The 25,551-nt window shown below is 35.1% G+C and overlaps 1 protein-coding gene across 1 annotated transcript in view; it reads left to right on the top strand.

The window, feature by feature from the left end:
• CNBD1 (cyclic nucleotide binding domain containing 1) overlaps positions 1-25,551 on the top strand; it is a 296,599-nt gene that overhangs the window by 3,198 nt on the left and 267,850 nt on the right. The window contains exon 3 of the mRNA XM_036925074.2: positions 24,004-24,186. Coding sequence (XP_036780969.2) covers positions 24,004-24,186 — 183 coding nt within the window. The remainder of the gene's footprint in view (positions 1-24,003; positions 24,187-25,551) is intronic.

Below are 25,551 nucleotides of genomic sequence, written 5' to 3'. Positions count from 1 at the left end.
CATTTTATGGTGGCAAACTAAAGCTTATGAAAGCTAGAAGAATTAGCTTACTTGAGAGTCTAACTTAGTGGTTAACCTGAAATTAGATCCCAGGACAAAATTTTATTATCTACCTTTATATTAACATTGAAACATCTCCATGAAATAATTAATATTAGAATTGTTTGTTTTATAACATCTTTACTGTTTTTTGTTACTTGAGGTCCATTAAGCCTTACAGTGTTATTTCTTTTCTGTTTCTTACATTTATTCACACTGCTTATGAGTTTATATCCCCAAAACACCATAGCTCCTCATATTAATATAATCTTATATTTAATGCTGCAAAATACTTTTATATTGATAAATTTTAAATATTTCTTTTGCCTTTATAGACTTTATTTTCTGTTGTGGTTTAAATTTTACATAAGATAGAAAAACACAGTAGCTCAATCTCATGAAAACTTTAGTGGACATCTTTTCCACATGTAAATTAACCATAATCCAGATAATATGGTCTTACAGTAGAAGTAATAAAATATTTAATCCTACTGATGGAGGGCAGAGACAGGAGACAAACATCATGATTAATTTTCCTAAAAATGCTGGGATATAAATAGCATAGTGAAAACAAGAGGGACTGAACTTTAAGGCCAAGATTCCATTTTAAAAGCATAGAGTTGAGAAGTAAGATTCCTAACATACTCTTTAGTAATCAGCCAACAGCCCACCATAAGGGCAGGGCACTAGGCGTAAATTATATGTCCCCACTGCTTAATGGTAACCACTATCTTGGAGAGGAACAGGATCAATAAATCCCTTGTATTAAGTTTATTTAACAGAATTAGCTGGAGGACTGATAATAGAGAAGAGGAGACATGGTATTTCTAACAAGAGATAAGCATCTTGAGACCAGCCTATGCCCAACAATCTCCCCTCTGTCCTTTGCCCCATTCTTGGAGACCTTAAAAGACAGAATCCCTAGTCTTTTAGCCCACTCCTCTCTGAAGACTCCCACACTTTCCTTTCTTTAAGGGCATACTTTTAAATAAAGCTTTCTCACCACTCAAATTGTTACAGAAAACTGGAAAACCTGGACTGGATCACTGACAGAAGAACCAGGCAGCACTCGGAGGTCTTGGAGGGTGGAGTTTATTTTACTTTGGTGGGCTCAGAGGAGAGTGATCTCCAAAGGTCTGAGCCCTGAGTACAGCAGGGCCATGCCTTTTACACATTTACTACAAAGCTAAGGGGGGGAGTCAGCACCCAGAAACAGTTGCATTTGGAACTATTAGGTCACTATAGGTGTATTCAGGATGCTAGTTATATTTTAAGCTATTTCTGTAAAAGTTACCCGGATACTGTAATATAAACTAATGGGCTTCCATGACTATGATTAACAAGCTGTCCCATACCACTCAGTCCTGCTGAGGGTAATACATTGTTAAATTGTTTTAATCTCAAGCACCCAAGCACCTTGTGATTCCTTTATATTCTTGAAGCCTTAACAGAAACTTTGTTTCCTTGGCTTCCTTGGCTTCCTACCAAAAGTGGAGAGGAGGAGGGATTTGAGAACTTTCTGAATATTTCTAAATCAAAATTACTGCATTTTATCCCTACTATTTCATTCTATTTCCAAGTCTTCACTCTGACTCTGCTTTACTCCTGTTAAGTAGAGAGTGGTTGCTGAGAGCTCAACTTGGGCCTGCAAGTTCCCATCATCTGGGTAACCTAGAATGAACTGCAGCTGCAGGAGCCTGCCTGAAAAATCTCCTTACTTTGGGAAGTTCACAGAGCATGATCTCACTCCATATGGTACTCTGTGGTTCCCCCAAATCCTGGGTTGGTAGGGGCTGTCCCAATGCCATGCATATCCAAGCAGACACAGGATGCCAGGTGACTCTGGCTTTAAGAGCAAGGGAATCTGCCCTAGGCTGAGAAGTTTCCCTCTTTCCCTCTGCACTTTCCTATTCTCTGCTGCCTATAAGGCAGCCACCATTCCCTGCTGCTCTTGCTTTAATGAATTCCTTCCTTACCTACACTTGTCTGACCTGCATGACAATTCTTTCTTGTTCAGAGTCAAGAACCCTCCCCCATCCAGGCTGAGGTTTCACCTGGAGTACAGGGAGAGACCTCCCCAGATGCATCTGCCCAGCAAAACTATCATGAAGATCACGGCTCCCTTAAAGGCAAATATGGCTTTGAAGAATATGCATTGCTTCTGAAGTATGGATATTCTTTCTCTGAAGCTTAAATGTTCCCTATGATTCCTGAAGATTTATCTTTGAAAAATAGCCAGAAATATTTTTCAGTCTTTATCTGCATTGTGAAGAACTAATTCCATTTCTGCCTTTCCTTATCCAAGAGATGATTGTGAGGTTTTGAGAAAGTTAATGCAAAAAAACAACTTTTCAATCTTAGGACAATGCCAATGACCCTAGCTGTGATATTTATTTCTGTAATATTGCCATTAAATCTTATTTTCTAAACAGTGAAACTTATAATCAGAGGTGTTGTTTGAACTATTTAACACCAGATCAGAACAAGTGCTACCCAAACACAATTGCCTGCTCTGAGGAGTTGGAAGAGGTATATTAGCATGTAACACCAGTAATATAATTCCTAAATGTATAATTTCCTCCGTTTCTATGACTGGAGAATTTTTCAATTAATAAATAACTACTTTGCATGTTGCTTTATCTAATTCTACTACTCAGTATCTGGAATTTCATAATTTTTGGAAAATGTAACTGATTTTATTGGAAAAATAACCAGAGTAGAACAAATATTTGTTTATCTCCTCTAGGCTAATTCTTGGATTGCCATATTTCAAAAGAGGTGACAGATTTAGCTAATTCATGAGTTATTTTTTAAATAATGACTTCTATGTACTTTGTCACATGTACAAAAAATGCAATGTGGAATTGTACTAAATACTCATGAAAGAAAATTGCATAGAATTGGTTCCCATTTCCCACATTAATATAAACAAAAGTTCATTTACTTAACAACCATGTATTGAGTGTTTGTTAGGTGCTATTGGCTGTCACTGGAATTTATTTTCTAGTGTGGGAGACAAGAGTCTGACCACTCTGCCTCTAATAACTTGTCCAGGTAATTTAGTATCTCTATTCCTTAAGCTCCTCTTTTATAAAGTGAACTTCACACTAAAGAATGAAGTTAGAGGCAGAGCCAAGATGGCGGCATGAGTAGGACAGTGGGAATCTCCTCCCAAAAACATATATATTTTTGAAAATACAACAAATACAACTATCCCTAAAAGAGAGATCAGAAGACACAGGACAAAAGCCAGACTACATCCACACCTGTGAGAACCCAGCGCCTGGTGAAAGGGGTGATACAAGCCGCAGCCCGGCAGGACCCGAGGCCCATCACTCCAGCTCCCGGCGGGAGGAGAGGAGTAGGAGCGGGGAGGGAGAGGGAGCCCAGGACTGCTAAAAACCCAGCCCTAGCCATCTGCACCAGAGGGCAGACACACAGTGCATGAGTGGAGTGCTGGAAACTAGGGAAGCAGGACAGTAAGACCTGTGAGCGGGTCCCACAGCTGGTGCCTCTGGGACAAAGAAAAGTGAGTGCTTTTTGAAAGTCTTGAAGTGACAGGGACCCCACAACTGGATGGAAGCATCCCGGGTCACAGTCCAGCAGCTGGAAATTTCAGGGAACTCCGGGCGCACTAACCCCCTGGGCAACAGCTCTGAAATTCCTCACGGAGGTAAACAGCCAAACAGCCCCCGTCCATTACCCCTCTGGGGCTCCGCCATAGCAGAGCAGCGGCCTGAGGCTGGCCATGCCCACAGCAAGGGAGCTTCTTCCATACCTGCCAGGCAAGATGCAGAGACCCAGTCTACACGCAGTTGCCCAACACAAGCCACTAGGGGTCGCAGTTGTCCCAGTAAAGAAAGGCCAGGAATAAGTGGAAAAAGTCTAGGCTTTCCCAGCTGACAGACACGTCAATAGCATACCACTGCACCTATCAACATGAAAAGGCAAAAAAATTTGATCCAGACAAGACTACAGAAACAGCTTTGACATCTTCTACATCTTCCCCTGAGAAGGAACCTGGGGAGATAGATTTAACCAGTCTTCCTGAAAAAGAATTGAAAACAAAAGTCATAACCATGCTGATGGACTTGCAGAGAATAATGCAAGAAGAAAGGAGGGAGAATACTTAAATTAAACAATCTCTGGAAGTACTTCAAAGCAGAATGGACGAGATGCAAGAGACCATTAATGGACTAGAAAACAGAGAACAGGAACGCAGAGAAGCTGATGCAGAGAGAGATAAAAGGATCTCCAAGAATGAAAGAATATTAAGAGAACTGAGTGACCAATCGAAATGGAACAATATCTGCATTATAGGGGTACCAGAAGAAGAAGAAGAGAGAAAAAAGGGTAGAAAGTGTCCTTGAAGAAATAATTGCTGAAAACTACCCCAAACTAGGGAAGGACATGGCCTCTCAGACCACAGAGGTACACAGAACTCCCATGACAAGGGATCCAAGGAGGGCAACACCAAGACACATAATAATTAAAATGGCAAAGATCCAAGACAAGGACAGAGTATTAAAGGCAGCCAGAGAGAAAAAAAAGGTCACCTACAAAGGAAAACCCATCAGGCTATCATCAGCCTTCTCAACAGAAACCTTACAGGCCAGAAGAGAATGGCATGATATACTTAATGCAATGAAGCAGAAGGGCCTCGAACCAAGAATACTGTATCCAGCATGATTATCATTTAAATATGAAGGAAGGATTAAACAATTCCCAGATAAGCAAAAGTTGAGGGAATTTTCCTCCCACAAACTCCCTCTACAGGGCATCTTACAGGGACTTCACTAGATGGGAGCACTCCTAGAAAGAGCACAGAACAAAACACCCAACAGATGAAGAATGGAGGAGGAGGAATAAGAAGGGAGAGAAATAAAGAATCATCAGACCGTGTTTATAAGATAGTAAAGAAGCTAACCTTGAACTTTTGGTAACCACAAACTTAAAGCCTGCAATGGCAATAAGTACATACTTTTCAATAAACACCCTAAATGAAAATGGACTGAATGCAGCAATCAAAAGACACAGAGTAATAGAATGGATAAAAAAGCAAGACCCATCTCTATGCTGCTTACAAGAGACTCACCTCAAACCCAAAGACATGCACAGACTTAAAGTCAAGGGATGGAAAAAGATATTTCATGCAAACAACAGAGAGAAAAAAGCAGGTGTTACAATATTAGTATCAGACAAAATAGACTTCAAAATAAAGTAACAAAAGATAAAGAAGAACATTACATAAAGGGCTCAGCCCAACAAGAGGATATAACCATTATAAATATATATGCACCCAACACAGGAGCACCAACATATCTGAAACAAATACTAACAGAACTAAAGGAGGAAATAGAATGCAATGCATTCATTCTGGGAGACTTCAACACACCACTCACTCCAAAGGACAGATCCACCAGACAGAAAATAAGTAAGGACACAGAGGCACTGAACAACACACTAGAACAGATGGACCTAATAGACATCTACAGAACTCTGCATCCAAAAGCAACAGGATACACATTCTTCTCAAGTGCACATGGAACATTCTCCAGAATAGACCACATACTAGGCCACAAAAATAGCCTCAGTAAATTCCAAAAGATTGAAATCCTACCAACCAACTTTTCAGACCACAAAGGCATAAAACTAGAAATAAACTGTACAAAGAAAGCAAAGAGGCTCACAAACACATGGAGGCTTAACAACACATTCCTAAATAATCAATGGATCAATGACCAAATTAAAATGGAGATCTAGCAATATATGGAAACAAACGACAACAACAACACAAAGCCCCAACCACTGTGGGATACAGCAAAAGCAGTCTTAAGAGGAAAGTATATAGCAATCCATGCATATTTAAAGAAGGAAGAACAATCCCAAATGAATGGTCTAATGTCAGAATTATCGAAATTGGAAAAAGAAGAACAAAAGAGGCCTAAGGTCAGCAGAAGGAGGGACATAATATAGATCAGAGAAGAAATAAATAAAATTAAGAAGAATAAAACAACAGCAAAAATCAATGAAACCAAGAGCTGGTTCTTTGAGAAAGTAAACAAAGTAGATAAGCCTCTAGCCACACTTATGAAGAGGAAAAGAGAGTCAACACACATCAACAGAATCAGAAATGAGAAAGGAAAAATCATGACAGACCCCACAGAAATACAAAGAATAATTAGAGAGTACTATGAAAACCTATATGCTAACAAGCTGGGAAACCTAGGAGAAATGGACAACTTCTTAGAAAAATACAACCTTCCAAGACTGACCCAGAAAGAAACAAAAAATCTAAGCAGACCAATTACCAGCAAAGAAATTGAAGCTGTAATAAAAAAACTACCAAAGAACAAAACCCCTGGGCTAGACGGATTTACCTCGGAATTTTATCAGACATGTAGAGAAGACATGATACCCATTCTCCTTAAAGTTTTCCAAAAAATAGAAGAGGAGGGAATACTCCCAAACTCATTCTATGAAGCCAACATCACCCTAATACGAAAACCAAGCAAAGACCCCACCAAAAAAGGAAACTACAGACCAATATCCCTGATGAATGTAGATGCAAAAATACTCAACAAAATATTAGCAAACTGAATTCAAAAATACATCAAAAGGATCATACACCATGACCAAGTGGGATTCATCCCAGGGATGCAAGGATGGTACAACATTTGAAAATCCATCAACATCATCCACCACATCAACAGAAAGAAAGACAAAAACCATATGATCATCTCCATAGATGCTGAAAAAAAATTTGACAAAATTCAACATCAAATCATGATAAAAACTCTCAACAAAATGGGTATAGAGGGCAAGTACCTCAACATAATAAAGGCTATATATGATAAACCCAGAGCCAACATCATAGTGAATAGTGAGAAGCTGAAGGCTTTTCCTCTGCGATCGGGAACAAGGGAGGGATGCCCACTCTCCCCACTGTTATCCAACATATTACTGGAGGCCCTACCCATGGCAATTAGACAAAACAAAGAAATACAAGGAATCCATTGGTAAAGAAAAAGTTAAACTGTCACTATTTGCAGATGACATGATATTGTACAGAAAAAACACTAAAGAATCCACTCTGAAACTACTAGAGCTAATATCGGAATTCAGCAAAGTTGCAGGATTCAAAATTAACACACAGAAATCTGTGGCTTTCCTATACACTAACAATAAACTAATTGAAAGAGAAATCAGGAAAACAATTCCATTCACAATAGCATCAAAAACAATAAAATACCTAGGAATAAACCTAACCAAGGAACTGAAAGACCTATACTCTGAAAACTATAAGACCCTCTTAAGAGAAATTAAAGAGGTCACTAACAAATGGAAACTCATCCCATGCTCCTGGCTAGGAAGAATTAATATCATCAAAATGGCCATCCTGCGCAAAGCAATATACAGATTCGATGCAATCCCTATCAAATTACCAACCACATTCTTCAATGAACTGGAACAAATAGTTCAAAAATTCATATGGAAACACCAAAGACCCTGAATAGCTAAAGCAATCCTGAGAAGGAAGAATAAAGTGGGGGGGGGGATCTCACTCCCCAACTTCAAGCTCTACTACAAATCCACAGTAATCAAGACAATTTGGTACTGGCACAAGAACAGAGCCACAGACCAGTGGAACAGATTAGAGACTCCAGACATTAAACCAAACATATATGGTCAATTAATATATGATAAAGGAGCCATGGACATACAATGGGGAAATGACAGTCTCTTTAACAGATGGTGCTGGCAAAACTGTACAGCTACATGTAAGAGAATGAAACTGGATCACTGTCTAACCCCATACACAAAAGTAAATTCGAAATGGAGCAAAGACTTGAATGTAAGTCATGAAACCATAAAACTTCTAGAAAAAAACATAGGCAAAAATCTCTTAGACATAAACATGAGTGACCTCTTCTTGAACATATCTCCCCGGGCAAGGGAAACAAAAGCAAAAATGAAAATCAAGCTGAAAAGCTTCTGTACAGCAAAGGACACCATCAATAGAGCAAAAAGATATCCTACAGTATGGGAGAATATATTCATAAATGACAGATCCAACAAAGGGTTGACATCCAAAATATACAAAGAGCTCACACACCTCAACAAACAAAAAGCAAATAATCCAATTAAAAAATGAGAAGAGGAGCTGAATAGACAGTTCTCTAAGAAGAAATTCAGATGGCCAACAGACACATGAAAAGATGCTCCACATCGCTTGTCATCAGAGAAACGCAAATTAAAACCACAATGAGATATCTCACACAAGTAAGGATGGCTACCATCCAAAAGACAAACAACAACAAATGTTGGCAAGGTTGTGGAGAAAGGGGAATCTTCCTACACTGCTTGTGGGACTGTAAATTAGTTCAACCATTGTGGAAAGCAGTATGGAGGTTCCTCAAAATGCTCAAAATAGAAATACCATTTGACCCAGGAATTCCACTTCTAGGAATTTACCCTAAGAATGCAGCACTCCAGTTTGAAAAAGACAGATGCACCCCTATGTTTATCGCTGCACTGTTTGCAATAGCCAAGGTATGGAAGCAACCTAAATGTCCATCAGTAGATGAATGGATAAAGAAGATGTGGTACATATACACCATGGAATATTACTCAGCTGTAAGAAAAAAACAGATCCTACCATTTGCAACAACATGGATGGAGCTAGAGGGTATTATGCTCTGTGAAATAAGCCAGGCAAATAAAGACAAGTACCAAATGATTTCACTCATATGTGGAGTATAAGAACAAAAGAAAACTGAAGGAACAAAACAGCAGCAGAATCATAGAACCCAAGAATGGACTAACAGTTACCAATGGGAAAGGGACTGGGGAGGACGGGTGGGAAGGGAGGGATAAGGATGGGTAAAAAGAAAGGGGGTATTACGATTAACATGTGTGGTGTGGGGACGGGGCATGGGGAGGGCTGTGCAACACAGAGAAGACAAGTAATGATTTTACAGCATCTTACTATGTTGATGGACAGTGAATGTGTACTGGTATGTGGGGGTGCTTGGTGAGGGGGGAAGCCTAGTGAACATAATGTCCTTTATGTAATTGTAGATTAATGATACCAAAATAAATAAGAAAAAAGAAAGAAGTTAGACCTTTAACTCACACCATATACAATTAATAATCTAAAATGGATCACAGACCTAAATGTAAGAACAGAACTATAAAACTATTGGAAGAAAAACTACAAATTAATCTTTTGACCTTGAGGTAAGCCATATTTTCTTAAATGTGATATGGAAAGCACAAGTGACAAAAGAGAAATTAGATTAATTAGGACTTCATAAAAATTAAAATATTTTGAACTTCAAATATCACTATCAAGAAGGTGAAAATGCAACCCTTGAAATGAGAGAAAGTTTTTGTAAATAATATATCTGATAAAGAACTCATATCAGACTATGAAGAGCTCTTACAGTTCAATAATAGACAATTGAAAAATGAGCAAACTGCCTGAGTAGTTACATTTCAAAAGAAGATACACAAATGACAATAAGCACTTAAAAATGCCCTATATCATCAGTTATTAGGCAATTGTGAATCAAAATCATAATCACATCGCACTTCTTACCCACTAGGATGGTTTAAATATAAAATAGAGACAATAATATGTGTTGTTGAGGGTATAGACAAATTGAAACTCTGATACATTTCTCGTGGTATTGTAAGATGGTAAAGCCACTATGGAAAACAGTTTGTCAGCTCCTCTAATGCTAAACACAAACTTAGCATTTGACCCAGCAATTCTCCTAGGTATACCAGAGAAGTGAAAACATACACTCGTACAAAATCTGTACACAAGTATTCATAGTAGCTTTATTTCCAATAGGTCAAAAATGGAAAGAGCCCAAATTTCCATCAAAGGATAAATGGATTTTTTTAATTGAAGTATAGTTGATGTACAATATTATATTGGTTTCAAGTGTACAACAGTGGTTCAACAATTACATACATTATTAAATCCCCACTCCAACTAGTGCAGTTACTACATGTCAACATAGAAAGATGTTATAGAACCATTGGCTATGATGAATGGATTACTTTTGAAAATCTCCTATTCTCCCATAATAGAATATTATTTGGCAATAAAAAGAAATGAGGTACTAGTACATGTTGCAATCTGGATGAATCTTCAAAACATTATACTAAATGAAAAAAGCTAGTTGCAAAAGCTCACATATTCATAATGTCATTGATATGAAATGTCTAGTATATATAAAGTCATGGAAACAAGAAGATAAGTGATTGCCAAGAACTTTTTTTTACTTTCTGCAGGTTCTTGTGTCTATGTTCTTATTAGTTTCCTGTGGCTACCATAGCAAATTGCTGCAAACTGGGTGGGTTAAAACAGCAGAAATGTATTCTCTCATAGTTCTGAAGTGTAGAAGTCTGATATCCAGCAGGGCTGTGCTTCCTCCAGGAGCACTAGGGGAAAATCTGTTCTTGGCCTCTTCCTGCTTCTGGTGGCTGCTATTATTGCTTGATTTGTAGCTGCATCACTATGTTCTCAGTCTCAATGATCTCATTATCTTTTCTTCTGTCTGTAATCTCCCCCTTCCTCACTCTTACAATGACACTGACATTGCATTTAGGGACCACCAAGATGACTTTAAGATCTCACATCTTTTAATTTAACAATTAATCATTTTAAACTGTGCAATCCTGTGGCATTAGTACATTTCAAAATGTGGAAATATCACTACTATCTAGTTCCAGGACATTTTCATTGTCCCAAAATGAAACTCCATTCCCATTAAGCATTCATTTCCTGTTTCTTCTCTCCCTCAACGGCACGTAGCCACTAGACTGCTTTCTGTGTCTGTGGACTTACGTGTGTTGGACATTTCATATGAATGGAATCATACACACAATAAGTGACCTTTTGTGTCTGTTTTCTTTCACTTAGCATGTTTTTGTGGTTCAACCGCATTGTATCATGTACTTCATTCCTTTCTATGGCTGAATATCCATTGTATAAATTGTATACACTTTTTTAAAAAGCAGTTATGAACTGCTGGAGACCACTAATATGTTAATGAATGCCGGTTTCTGGAGATTCTGGAATTTGATGTCAATTTCCCTTAAATTTGTTTAATATTAAAAATAGACAAAACACGCAAACCCATGGAAATGAGTTTCCTGAGGAAATAGATTGGAGAAATGATGATTTAAACAAAGTTAATCTTTAAAAACATAATTATGTTCAACATAACAGCATGCATTGAATATTTCCTATAGGACAATACGTACACACTAAATTACTTCTGAAACATAATTTATCTCAGTGTTTATGATCTCCCCTTCACCCTCCCACCCAGTAGCTCTGTGCAACATGCTTAAGGGAATGCAGTCATAAGAGAAAGAAACTTACTAGTTTTTTAAAATACCTTATAATAGTATAATGTTTTGTAATGTATAAATTCCTTTTATTACTATTAATTATTTGATAAACATAATCTTATCTATGCAGAACTATCCCTTTCTTGAGTTTGAAGACTCTGAAATTCAGTCTTACTAGTTCAACTCTAGTGAATGGTAAAACCAAGGTTTTTGAACCTGGGGCCTTTCAACCTGACACCAACCTTTTGTTTTTTTTCTTATTCTTTGCTTCCTTTTTAATCAAAAACAAAAACGAATTAAGCTCCTGCAATTCTACAATATCAAGAACAGTATTTTTTAGTGTGTATCATCAAAGAGCCTTTAGAAGAGTAATATGTTACACTCTTTTGATGGATAATCTAGAATATTTTTGCTCAGATTATAGTTCATAGCAACAGCATTGATTTTATTATCTTTTCTAGTGTGATAGAGTTCTGCAGGGTGATGCTGTTATCTACCATCAGAAAAATGGTTCTTGATGTAGTGTATATTTTCCATGGCACTGGCCAGATTTAATGTTTTATGTAAAATTTCATCTTTTAAATGTCTGCAGAATATACTGTGATATTTTGCAAAAGTGACCCTAATAAGAGGGTTAAACTTTTTTAATAGTGAAAAAGACAATGCAGAAATGTTTATTTTAAAATTTAAAATAGAAAATTGAAAAATATGATTATAGGTAAGATAGTGGTTTCATTTTAATAAACCAGAAGTTAGGAAGAACATGTGAATTAATGACAGTTATTTAAATGATGTATTGGCCCCAAATCTTGTGTTTTGAAGGAGAAAGGAGTCAAATTATTACTTCTTTTATATCCGTAAGTTTTTTGTTCCCATGAAATTTAAAATTTGGTGAAATTGATACACCTAGGATTAAAATATGGTATGACTTAATATTAGGAATCACAGTGAATATTTCCTAAAAATATTTTCAGACATTATGGACTTCAATCAAGATTTTAGTTAGAATGTAAGTTTGGCATAAATGATGCATAAAATTTGTTGGTATAGTGTAAGGTAGAAGTTCCCAATCAAGTTTATTTAATGTAAAGCCATAGGGACTATTGCATATTAAAATATAAAGTAATTTATCATAATTACCACTGGAGAGAATAGAACTAATGACTTTAATAAATAACATTTCATGAAATATTTAATTATCAGAAAGAATGGTTTAGGATAAATCGGTAATTCTAAAGCTAAAATTATTATTTATATAAATTTTTCTCAAGATTAACTCACATTTTATTAACAACTCTGAACAAAAATTAATGCTATCCAAGTATATATTTTGAAACTAGAAAAGAGTGGAGAATCCACCTGAAACTTATATTTCTTAACAGTAGATATGTTTCTCAAACTTTGAGATTTTTATTGGATTTTTTTTTAAACTGTGATTTTTAAAAAAATTTTGGTATCATTAATATACAATTACCTGAGCAACACCGTGATTACAAGATTACCCCCATTATCAAGTCCCCACCACATACCCCATTACAGCCACTGTCCATCAGGGTAGTAAGATGCTATAGAATCACTACTTGTCTTCCCTGTGCTACACTGCCTTCCCTGTGCACCCCCCCACTACATTATGTATGCTAATCATAATGTCCCTTATTCCCCTACTCCCTCCTTCACCCCACCCCGAGTCTCTTTCCCATTGGCAACTGTTAGTCCATTCTTGGGTTCTGTGAGTCCGCTGCTGTTTTGTTCCTTCAGTTTTTGCTTTGTTCTTTTTTTTAAATTTTTAAAAATTTCTTTGTTTTTTGTTTTTTTTTGAGGGCATCTCTCATATTTATTGATCAAATGGTTGTTAACAACAATAAAATTCTGTAAAGGGGACTCAATGCACAATCATTAATCAACCCCAAGCCTAATTCTCAACAGTCCCCAATCTTCTGAAGCATAACGAACAAGTTCTTACATAGTGAATAAGTTCTTACATGGTGAACAGTGCAAGGGCAGTCATATCACAGAAACTTTTGGTTTTGATCACGCATCATGAACTATAAACAATCAGGTCAGATATGATTATTCGTTTGATTTTTATACTTGATTTATATGTGAATCCCACATTTCTCCCTTATTATTATTATTATTATTTTTAAATAAAATGCTGAAGTGGTAGGAAGATGCAAGATAAAGGTAGAAAACATAATTTAGTGCTGTAAGAGGGCAAATGTAGATGATCAGGTGTGTGCCTATAGGCTAAGTGTTAATCCAAGCTAGACAAGGGCAACAAAACATCCACAGATGCAGAAGATTTCTCTCAAAACATGGGGTGTGAGGTTCTAAGCCTCACCTCTGTTGATCCTCAGTTTATCACCTGATGGCCCCCCTGAAACTGTGCCTGTCTTAGGTTGTTCCTCCCTTGAGGAATCTTACCCGTCTTTGGCTAACCAGTCATCTTCCGGGGCCATACAGGGAAATGTAAAGTTGGTAATTGAGAGAGAAGCAATATTGTTTGAAAAGGTTAGCTTTTTACTTCTTTGCAGATTTATGCCCTGTGGCTTCTATGCCCCGCATTTGTCTTGAGGTATCTTTAGCACTTGGAAGAATTATGATACTCAGTAATTTTCTATATGAGGCACGAATTCTATTTAAGGGTTGTAATTAGGAAGGAAGAAGAAAAGTTATAGAAGTAGCAGACAGAAGAAAACATGGGAAGATTGATTATTTCTTTGACATATCTTCTTGTAGAGTAACATAAGCATGTATAGGTTTTAAACTACTAATTAAATTGTATACACACATTAACATAATAGGAATACAGCTACATAACAAAAGCAGATCTACAATTACCAGCCATATCCAGTGAAACCAAGAAAACCAGTTAGGTACCCTAGGCATTTGTGAAAAGTTATCAATGATATGATGGACATTGTCTAACTGAATTTGAATAGTTTGAGAAAAATCAGACAAATTAAAACAACACATTCCTGGGAACTGTTCACATCCCATATGTTCTTTTAACAGTAGATGTCTATAGTCGCACGATTTTGGAGCGCTGCAACTTGCACTTCTCCTAATTCTTGGTTGAGTTCCGACAGTATAGATCCAGTCAAAATTGTTGTTTTACTGTATGCACAGGCCAGCTTAGATATCTCCTTCTTCATTCCAATGGCAAGTTCAGGAACTGGTGGGATGAATGCAACTACAACTAAAACAGCACCAGGATCTTTGTTGAAGTTTTTTGATGATCATCTTCTGGAATGACTCTTCCAGAGGATGTTGATGTTTGAAGTTCTTCTTCATATCATATCTTAATTTGTTTTCTGGGTAGCCAAATTAGGCTTTGATCCTGTGTATAAACACAAACAAACCCTTTGCCACATTTTGATACGACCTTTATAACATTGTGAAGAACCTATTGGAGATCACCACACAGGAACTGCTTTTTTTTTTTTTTAAGAGAAAGGAATATTATCAGAAAAATGTACTTCCATAGCTGATCATCTGACACCCTTTAAAAGATCAAAATTAAGGATATGTAAAGCATGCATTAATCATGATTTGCAGTTAGTTTTATCCTATCAGGGAGTAATCCTCCTTTTCTTTCTCTTATTTTTTTTGTTATCATTAATCTACAATTACATGAAGAAGATCATGTTTACTTGGCTCTCCCCTATACCAAGTCCCCCCCACAAACCCCATTACAGTCACTGTCCATCAACATAGCAAAATGTTGTAGAATCACTACTTGTCTTCTCTGTGTTGCACAGCCCTCTGCTTTCTCCCACCCTCCACGTTATGCATGCTAATCATAATACCCCCTTTATTCTTCCCCCCCTTATCCCTCCCTACCCACCCATCCTCCCCAGTCCCTTTCCCTTTGGTACCTGTTAGTCCATTCTTGGGTTCTGTGATTCTATTGCTATTTTGTTCCTTCAGTTTTTCCTTTGTTCTTATGCTCCACAGATGAGTGAAATCATTTGCTACTTTTCTTTCCCCATCTGGCTTATTTTACTGAGCATAATACCCTCTAGCTCCACCATGTTGTTGCAAATGGTAGGATTTGTTTTATGCTTATGGCTGAATAATAATCCATTGTGTATATATACCACATCTTCTTTATCCATTCAGCTATTGATGGACACTTAGGTTCCTTCCATTTCTTAACCATTGTAAATAGTGCTGCGATAAACATAGGGGTGCACATGTCTTTTTGAATCTGTGATCCTGTTTTCTTCCGGTAAATTGCTAGAAGTGGAATTCTTGGGTCAAATGGTATTTCTATTTTTAGTGTTTTGAGGAACCTCCATACTGCATTCCACAATGATTAAACTAGATTGCATTCCCACCAGCATGTAGGAGGGTTCCCCTTTCTCTGCATCCTTGCCAGCATTTGTTTTTCCTATTCTTTTTTTATGTTGGCCATCCTAACTGGCATGAGGTGATATCTCATTGTGGTTTTAACTTGCATTTCCCTGCTAATTAGCAATATGGAGCATCTTTTCATGTGCCTGTTGGCCATCTGAATTTCTTCTTTGGAGAATTGTCTGTTCATATCCTCAGCCCATTTTTTAATAGGGTTATTTGCTTTTTGGGTGTTGAGGCATGTGAGTTCTTTATACATTTTGAATGTTAACCCCTTGTCAGGTATTTCATTTACAAATATCTTCTCCCATACTGTAGGATGCCTTTTTGTTCTGCTGATAGTTTCCTTTGCTGCACAGAAGCTTTTTAGCATGATGTAGTCCCATTTGTTCATTTTTTATTTTGTTTCCCTTGCCTGAGGGTATGTGTTCAGGAAAAAGTTGCACATGTTTATATTCAAGAGATTTTTGCCTATGTTTTCTCCTAAGAGTTTTATCGTTTAATGACTTACATTCAGGTCTTTGATCCATTTCGAGTTTACTTTTGTGTATGGGGTTAGACAATAATTCAGTTTCATTCTCTTGCATGTAGCTGTCTAGTTTTGCCAACACCAGCTGTTGAAGAGGCTGTCATTTTTCCATTGTATATCCATGGCTCCTTTATCATATCTTAATTGACCACCATATATGCTAGGGTTTATATCTGGGCTCTCTGGTCTGTCCCATTGGTCTATGGGTCTGTTCTTGTGCCAGTACCAAATTATCTTGATTACTGTGGCCTTGTAGTAGAGCTTGAAGTCAGGGAGTGTAATTCCCCTTGCTTTATTCTTCCTTCCCAGGATTGTTTTGGCTATTTGGGGTCTTTTGTGGTTCCGTATGAATTTTAGAACTATTTACTCTACTTCATTGAAGAATGCTTTTGGTATTTTGATAGGGATTGCATTGAATCTGTAGATTGCTTTAGGCAAGATGGCCATTTTGACAATATTAATTCTTCCTATCCATGAGCATGGGATGTGTTTCCATTTATTGGTATCTTCTTTAATTTCTCTCATGAGTGTCTTATACTTTTCAGAATATAGGTCTTTTACTTTCTTGGTTAGGTTTATTCCTAGGTATTTTATTCTTTTTGATGCAATTGTGAATGGATTTATTGTCCTGCTTTCTCTTTGTTCTTATAAACCAGAAGGGCTTTTGATAACTATTTTAAAAACTTCAGTTGTATATAATTTTGGATCAGAAAAATCGCATTCTTTGTGTGTTGTAGGTCTTCCATTTATTTTTAGAGGTGAAAAATTCTTAGATCTACTGCCGGCATACCTCTAGGCATAGATACTATAACACTTTCTTCAGGAATGACTCATGTTCAAGCTCTTCAGCTTTCCAAAGCTGTCTATCCTCCTCAGCAACACCCAACTGTAGTGCTGACACTAACACACATATGTTCTTAATCTTAAATATGGTCTAATCTATAAACCTCTACAGATATTTGTAGGAGAAGTGTCAATATTGATACTATCTCAATGAAAGGTCTCTGAGCCAAATAAAATGAAATAAATTTATTTTCATCCCTTCCAGTTATTTATAATAATGTTTATGTATTTGGGTTTTTTTTAATCTTAAAAAGATCTTTAAAAATCTTTTAAAAAATCTTGTAAATTGTCTTCCACAAGTTATAGAAATATTCTTAAAAAGGTTAGTAGACTTGTACTTCAAGTAACTACTCTTGACACCTTACGGGAGGAAAAATTGTCCCTAAGAGAAAATCCCATCTCCACAAATAAACCTTAATATAATAAATGTTATGGAAAGGTCATTCATTGCTTTTGCTATGTTATCTCTGTGACCACTTAGATGTTATAATGGGATTCCATGAACTAAACCACCTTACTTAAAATTGATGTAACTTTTTGATATATTCCTAAGCTTCAACCTAATGGACTGAAAAGAAAATAGGCCATCAAGGAGTATTACCTCATTTCTCAACAGACAGAATTCTAAGGAAAAAAAAATGTGTCCACAAAATGTTTTTGTAAGGTTCACTGGAGAAAAATACAATAGAGGATCATTTTTATTAACTTATCATTTTTATTATTTAATCTTTCATTCATTCAAGTATTTGCTAAATACCTAAAATAATACAGGCAATGTGCTATGGTTTGGAGGTACTGAGAGCAAAGTCAGAAGTCCTTCTTCAACAGGCTGCACTCTATTAGCAGAGACTGAAAATGCAGTGCATGACAGAAATGATGTAAAGAAAGATCACAGGGTAGAGTGTTAATTAGGATAAAAGGGAGCAAGGCCTAGGTTAGAAAAGGCTTCCCTGTGAACTCAGTATTATAGGCTAAGTAAAAATTAACCAGGGACAACATGACTTCATTGAACCAATTATTAGTTCTTTGAAATATTTAAATCCTATTAGAATGGTTGATTGTATTGAATGTTCTGTGTCCTGGAGACAGGGAGATTCTTGGCAAGGAAGTTGCAAACATATTTGCTTTAATCAAACCTTGTGTTTGGGTTTAACCTTTTGAAAAGTCACTATCAAAATGATTAAACTTTCCTTATTAGTATTACTAATTCCTTTTGAATGTTTTTCTTCACCTAATACAAGTTTGGCTAAGATCTATTTTCAAATTTGAGGTTCTGTACTAGGAAATTTCTTCAGATCCTTATGAAAATATTTCTTTCATCTTTAATTTCATATATGTTGGCTAGATATATAATTTTATAAAAGTTATTTCTAACCAGCTTTACTTTATTGAATACCTTTACTTCTGCAAAGTCTGGTAAACAAGATTGAATGCTAACCTAGGCCTTGCTTAATTAATAAAAATGATAAAAATGATAAGTTTATAAGTTTAAAACCTAGTAGTATGTTATATGTGTATACGTATATATATTTATTTACATATCTAAAATAAAATGTATACATTTATATGTGTAGATATGTACATAAATATACTTATATACATATAACATACTACATAAATATACATATAATATACTGCATACATACATACATATAGACACACAGAGCACTCCTATATATTTATGTGTATATGTTCTTGTGGATTTGTGTGTGTTTGCATATCCTTTAGATATTGTAATGTATATGAAAACCTCTGGAAGTTAATGTACTTAGTGACTTTTGACAGGTTACTTAATCATTCTGAGCCTTAATTTCTCTATCTGAAAAATGGACTAATGATAAATGACATTCATAGTTATTAAATTAACTAGTGTTAGAGCACCTAACACAATGCATGGCAAATACTTAATGTTCGGTATGTGATACTCCTCATTGCAAATTTAGCATATTTGGATAGCAGGAAAATCTATGATTCTAGATTTTGGAAATTTAGATAAAAGATTGTTTCTTAATGAGCCATTTTTAAAGGAATAGCTAATCAACCTACTTATTAAGATCTAAGAACATTAACCTTATGGAGAAAATCTAGGGAACGGTATAATTACAACTCAAATCAGCAGTATAATTTTGCTCAGAATTAGCACTGTCTTTTTTGATGACCTTTATTTAAATTACATCTGTTGTCTTATAAAGAACTATACTACCAAATCCCTTTCTAGACTTGTTTTTGTTATATAAAGTTTATACCATAAATATGTACTCATAGGTACACATGCATTGATTTTTTAAAACATTTTAAACAAACATATTTGAAATGTGCCTTTTTTCACTTAAAAGAAACATTATTTTTGTGTAGGTCACACATATAGTCTTTACCACCGTTGAAACCATGTTCCTAAAAAATATATGTTGTGAGAAAGAAAGGTAGGTGAAAGACAGGAGAAAGAGAGAGAGAGAGAGAGAATGCTGATGCTATAATGACTTACAAAGGCTAGAATAGTAATCCGGAGTTGTAACTGGTTGTGTTTAAATACTGGCTCTACCATTACTGGCTTTCTGAGCTGGGCAGGATATTTAACTTCTCAGTGCCTTAGGTTTTCACAGTAATAATATTAGAGGAATCATAATAATTGACTCATAGGGTTGATTAAAGGGTAAGTGTAATATGTTTAGAATTACCATTCTGGTAATTACCATTCTGGCTCAAGACAAAAATGTTTCTTTTTCCAGCTTCACATCTTTTCCTACAGTTTTTCCCCAATACATTTATATCACATTCCAATCTATTGATATATTACAGCATGAGGGCATTTTGCCCCTAAAGCACTTGAATATTTACCTAGAATTCAGTATTTCTTTCTGCTCCTTTATCTTTTGAAGGTAAAATTTACATACAACGATGTGCATACATACACTTTAAGTGTATAGCACTTGAGTTTTGACAAATACTGTAACCCAAATCCCTGTCAATACAGAACTTTACTATAACCTCTAAGGTCTCTCCATGCTTCTTCCTAATCTCTGGTCCTGCTACCACAGGTAATTGCTCTTCTGTGTTTTTGTTTGTTTGTTTTTCCAGTATAAATCAGTTTTGCATGAAGTGTTTAGAACTCTATAATAAAATCAAACAATATGTACTCTTTTGTAAAGGCCTTATCTCAATAAGCATATTTTTGAGATTTATTCATGTCTCATGAATCAATAATTCACTCATTTTTAATGGCCAAGTAGTATCCCATTTTATGTATACACCAGAGATTCTTTATATATATTCTTCTGGATGGACACCTGAGCTGTTTCCAGTTTTTAGCTGTTATGATAGCTGCTAGTAACATTCTGTACAAGTTCTTTTTTGGACATATACTTTCATTTCTTCTGAGTAAATACATAGATGTTGAATTACTAATATAGGTTTGATGTGTTTCATTTTATAAGAAACTGCCAGAAATTTTTACTAAGCAATTGTACAGTTTTAGACTCTCATCAACAATATGTGAGAATTCCAATTGCTTCATATTTTTGCCAATATTTTTTTTTCAGTCTTTCTAACTTTAATGATTTCAGTCTCTCTTTTTTCAACCTCTCTCTGTTTCAAAATAAATGCACTTAGTAAAAATTCTGGTTTGTATAAGTATGGGCAGTTCTTATTTTTTCCTTGTACTTTTTCTGTATTCTTTAGTTTTGGAAAAAAAATTTTTTGGCAAGAAATCGAACAGTTACTTTATGATGTTTAAATAAACGTAGCTAAAAGTATGTGTCAAAGTTATGAAAATGATTACAGTACTTATAGGTTTGTGATAAAATTTCCAGGAATTTCATTACATTAAGATGCAAAATATACTGTACCTCAAACCAATTAGAATAAAGATGATGTTTTCTGAGAACTGTGTTAGATGATTGAAGAAATCATCCAAGTGGTAATGAAGAAATTCAAGGCAATGATTTATGTGAGATGTTTTAAGTAAAATATTTTATACATTTTATATTAAAACATATTTCCAAATTAATATTATTTAATATAGTATGAGATTTTAAAGAATTATTATTAACTAGTTTAAATATTATAATTAGATGAGTCTTTTTCATTTGTATCTCTAGCAGTTTACTAATTCAGGTTTGCCAAAAATTAAAAAAAATAACTTCTCATTGGTAAAGTTTGGCTATGTATATTAGTTTTGAAATTTATAAATTATTTTAACTCTTTAATAGTTGCTTCAACACATAAAAATTTATTACATTTCCCAAATAATTGAAAAAATGAAGAAAAATTTAGTACATGTAGGTCATTTGGTTTTGCATGGTGATGGCATGGTAATGTTTCAACTGGAAGTTGATCATAGAAGCATGTGATTCCCCAAGATTACAAAATTAATGCAACACTGGGACTAATTAAGGCCCTCCTCCCACTTTCTAGCCTAGCACTTGCTCCATTTATAGTATCTTATTTTGAAAAAAAAGTATATATATAGTAACCAATTAAAAGAAGTATTTACCTAATATTAATAAAAACCTTTTCTTTAAAATAGAGTCCCTACTTTTCCATTTCAAATACAGCTATCATCTTTATATAGAAGTGTAGTTAGCAGCTTCCAGAATAGCTTAATTTAACTTTTTTTTGTAAATATAATTTGAGGGTTAATGGGTATATTTTTCTGACTAGAATATTTTCCATGAATCTCAAATTCTCCAAATTAGTTTAGCTCCTTAGGTGCCACCTTAATATTACAGATATTTTTATAAAGTAAAAGTGAACATTACTGCACTGTGAGCTGAGATTACTTAGTCAAAATCATGGTCACTGGGCCATGGCCTGAGGAAAAGGAAGGTTTTCTTCAGAGAAACAGAAATGTCATATTCATCAATAAGGTGAATACATTTTGTGGCAAAGGGTTAAGTGAAATTCCAACAATATCCACACAAAAATTTTGTTGAACTGTGCTGTAATACAGAAACTAAAGGACATTGGTTTACAAAAATTGGGGGATTTGTTAACATATTTAAAAGACATGAGACAGACAGCTTAAAAATGTTATGATGAGCCTCTAAGATTCTCCTTGTCTTTTACTTTTATTTGCCTGTTGATCGTCTGTATGTCATCTTTGGAAAAATGTTCAGGTCCTCCTCCCATTTCTTAACTGGGTTATTTGTTTTTTTACTGTTGAGTCCTAGGAGTTCTTTATATATTTTGGATGTTAACCCCTTATTGGATTAATCATTTATGAATATATTCTCCCATATGGTTCCTTGCTTTTTTTTTTTTTTTTTGCAAGATGCTTACCCCATCTCCAACATTTCATATCTCTGTTCTGGTATCAAGGAAGAAGGGGTGGTGTGCATATTTGGAAATCACAAGTTTTCCCAATGTTTTATTCATCAGAATGTTGTCATGTGGCCACACATGTAAGAGTATCTGGCAATATAATTTTTAAACTGGCATATGCAACACCCAACAAAGCTATGGTTTTGTTAGGGAGGAAAAATGAGAGAATTCACATTGGGTAGGCAACTAGCAGCCCTTGCAATAAAATCATATCACATAATGTACCTCTTCCTACAATTTTTATTCTATGCTAAGAATTATCAGTTAACTCCACAAAAAAACCCAAAAAACAAATAAATGTATATATTGGAATGCACCTTTCTCCCAACTGCTATTTCCCTTTATGTAATTGGTTAAAATCATTACTAGACTTACAAAATTTTATTACCTTTTACATTTACAGTGTACTTACTACAGTGTAGGTCTTGTACAGCTTGCCTGATAGCTAATAGAAAGCAATGTTTCTACAGTACCCTTGCCACACATATTAGATGTTTAATAAGAAATAATGTTTAATAATTGTGTTACTCAAAAGGAATCTATTTAAAGTTCAGTCATCCAAGTAAACACAACCTTTGCTTCAAAGAAAACTGAAAAATCACTCTCCTATAGTCACCATGTACAGTTAATAAACACTAATAAGCACTCAGTTTAAAAAAAGGCAGAGACACTAAGCAGTTGGTATCTTTTAGGGCCAAAAGAAAACACAGTTGTCCCTGAAAATCAATTTGCTAAGTTTCTACATACAGCAAGTTAATAAGCAAAATGTATGAAAAGAGCCCCTCACAAAACTTGAATAATTTGCTCCAATCCTATAAAGTAATATAAATAATTGTGAAACGGGGAGACACCATCCAGTTCTCATTCCTGCTTCTCTGAAAGGACAGGTTTCAGAAGAACTAGAACTGAGTTAAGTTGCATTCAAAATGCTAACTGTGAATAAACCTGCTATACCTAGAGGCATATAGCTGAACTTCAGGAATGGGAATTAGATGACAGATTGTGGAGAGTTACAATGTGGAGTAGGACAAATACTGAAAAAATTCTTCTAGTAATGATCTCCCTCTACAAACTCTCTTTAGTACTTTCTATGAGTGATCATCATCATTTCTAGATCAAAGATAAATGAAAATTAATAGTAGGCATATATTGTTACTTATATAAAATAAACAAAATGTCATTTTTGAGGGTGGGTAAGCATTTTAAAAAGTTGAAAGGCTTTTCTGGTCCTATTTTTCTTATGATGCTTTAAATGTATTAATCATAATATGTTACCATGGTTCTTTCCTAGAATCTATCAGTTCCAAAAGAGGATTGATTACTATAAATAACTGTCAGAAAGAATTCTCCAAATGTGTATACACGTCTTTGTTATTCTTATTATTTGAGTAAACTGTGAATGCTTAAGTGCCCCATTAAAGTAACTATGATAATATAAACTAAAAGAAATCTGAAAACAAAGCAAGTGGTGGTGTAGTCATTTTTATATCAGAGAGTCTGAGAAATAAAGTCTATAGTATGTCTTTTTTGGCTTTGTTTTGTTTCAGTGATTGGAAATGATGGATTTTATATAATACTGAAAGGCCTAGCTCGGGCTAAAAAAAAAGTGTATAAAAATTTGATTAAAGAAAATGCATCAACAACCTCTTTCATACCTCAGAGCTTCCACAGATCTGTTTTGAGTGAAGATCTCAAAAACACTTTAGTTCCTGAGATGGAGGTACCTTCATGTGACTCTGTGGTAAGAAATAATTATTTGTTTTTCCCATGTGTGTCATTGTAAAATTTTATCTCTTCCAGATATTTAAATCCAAGTATCTTCAGTGAGTCATGAAATATTAAAGATAATATGTTTTAATAATAAAACTTATGATATTAATATTGAATTTGCAATTTGTTTAAAAATTTTGATGAGGATGCCTTTAACAAGATACCCATTGGCAGAGGTTTTGTGATATATTTGATAACTGAGACAAAGCCAATGTGGCTGGATAACTGAATAAGGAAGGAGAGTAGATTGAGATAAAGGAGAGGGCACAGGTGATTTTAGAAAAGGTAAACAAGACAGATTATGAAGGGCCTTTACAATTTAAGGATATGTGCTTATCCTGTTTTTCTCAAGATCAGTGCTAAGGTAATCAAGGGGTTGATTCATTACAATTAGAAAGTGTCACTTGAAGAAAATCCTTTGTTTATATGTAATATTTCATGACTATCAGCTGGTCAGAAAATTAAAGTTCAAACTATTTCTAAATCTCCGGATACTTCACAAGTGGGTCAGATCTGGTTTAACTAGAACTGCGGCTAAAAAAAAACAGTTTTAGTTTTAGGGTATCAAGATGTTCAGAGTAGTAGAGTCAAAGAACCAATTAAAGCCAAAATATTTAGCACTATGGATTAAAGTCAGGAAAATCTGGAATACTCTCGGGTTCAAGAAGAATGAGCATGGACAAAACCAAGAAAGACAAGGGTAAAAAAAATGCACAGGAACATGAAAGTATATTGCTCTTGATCACACATGGAGGAGTGATGTTTCTGATCATCTTTCTTAGGAGGGATGGAAAAGAATGCATTTGCCACTCATTGGCCTTGTACCTGATGCCATTTTAACCCACTTAGAAAAAAAAAAGAAACCTTATTTGGCACAGAAGCTAAATTTAGGGCTACTTCTTGGTTAACTTTGTAGTAATCAACTCCAATATTCCAGGACCTTTTTGTTTTTTGAGGAAAAACTCAAGAAATAAGAGGGAATATGATGGAAGTACCACTTCTGAATCCTGAATTAGGTCTATGAGGGCAGCACCATTCTCTTTCAATCTACCTGGGATAGAGTATTTTTTTCCCTAGTGTTATTGAGGTAAAATTAAAAAGTAAAAATTACATATATTTAAGGTGTACATCTCAATGTTTTGCTATATGTATACATTGTGAAATGATCACCACAATAAAACTAATTAATATGTCCATCATCTCATATAGTTAGCATTTTTTATGTGTGATGAAAATATTTAATGTCTATTCTCTTATCAAATTTCAAATATATAATATTGTTGATTATAGTCATCATGCTGTTAGATCTCCAGAAGTTACTCATC

The sequence above is a fragment of the Manis pentadactyla genome, chromosome 3 (genome assembly GCF_030020395.1).
Source record: "Manis pentadactyla isolate mManPen7 chromosome 3, mManPen7.hap1, whole genome shotgun sequence".
In the NCBI taxonomy this organism is placed as follows: Eukaryota; Metazoa; Chordata; class Mammalia; order Pholidota; family Manidae; genus Manis; species Manis pentadactyla.
The sequence above is the reverse complement of the archived record's forward strand: the minus strand, read 5'-3'. Positions and strand labels throughout refer to the sequence as shown.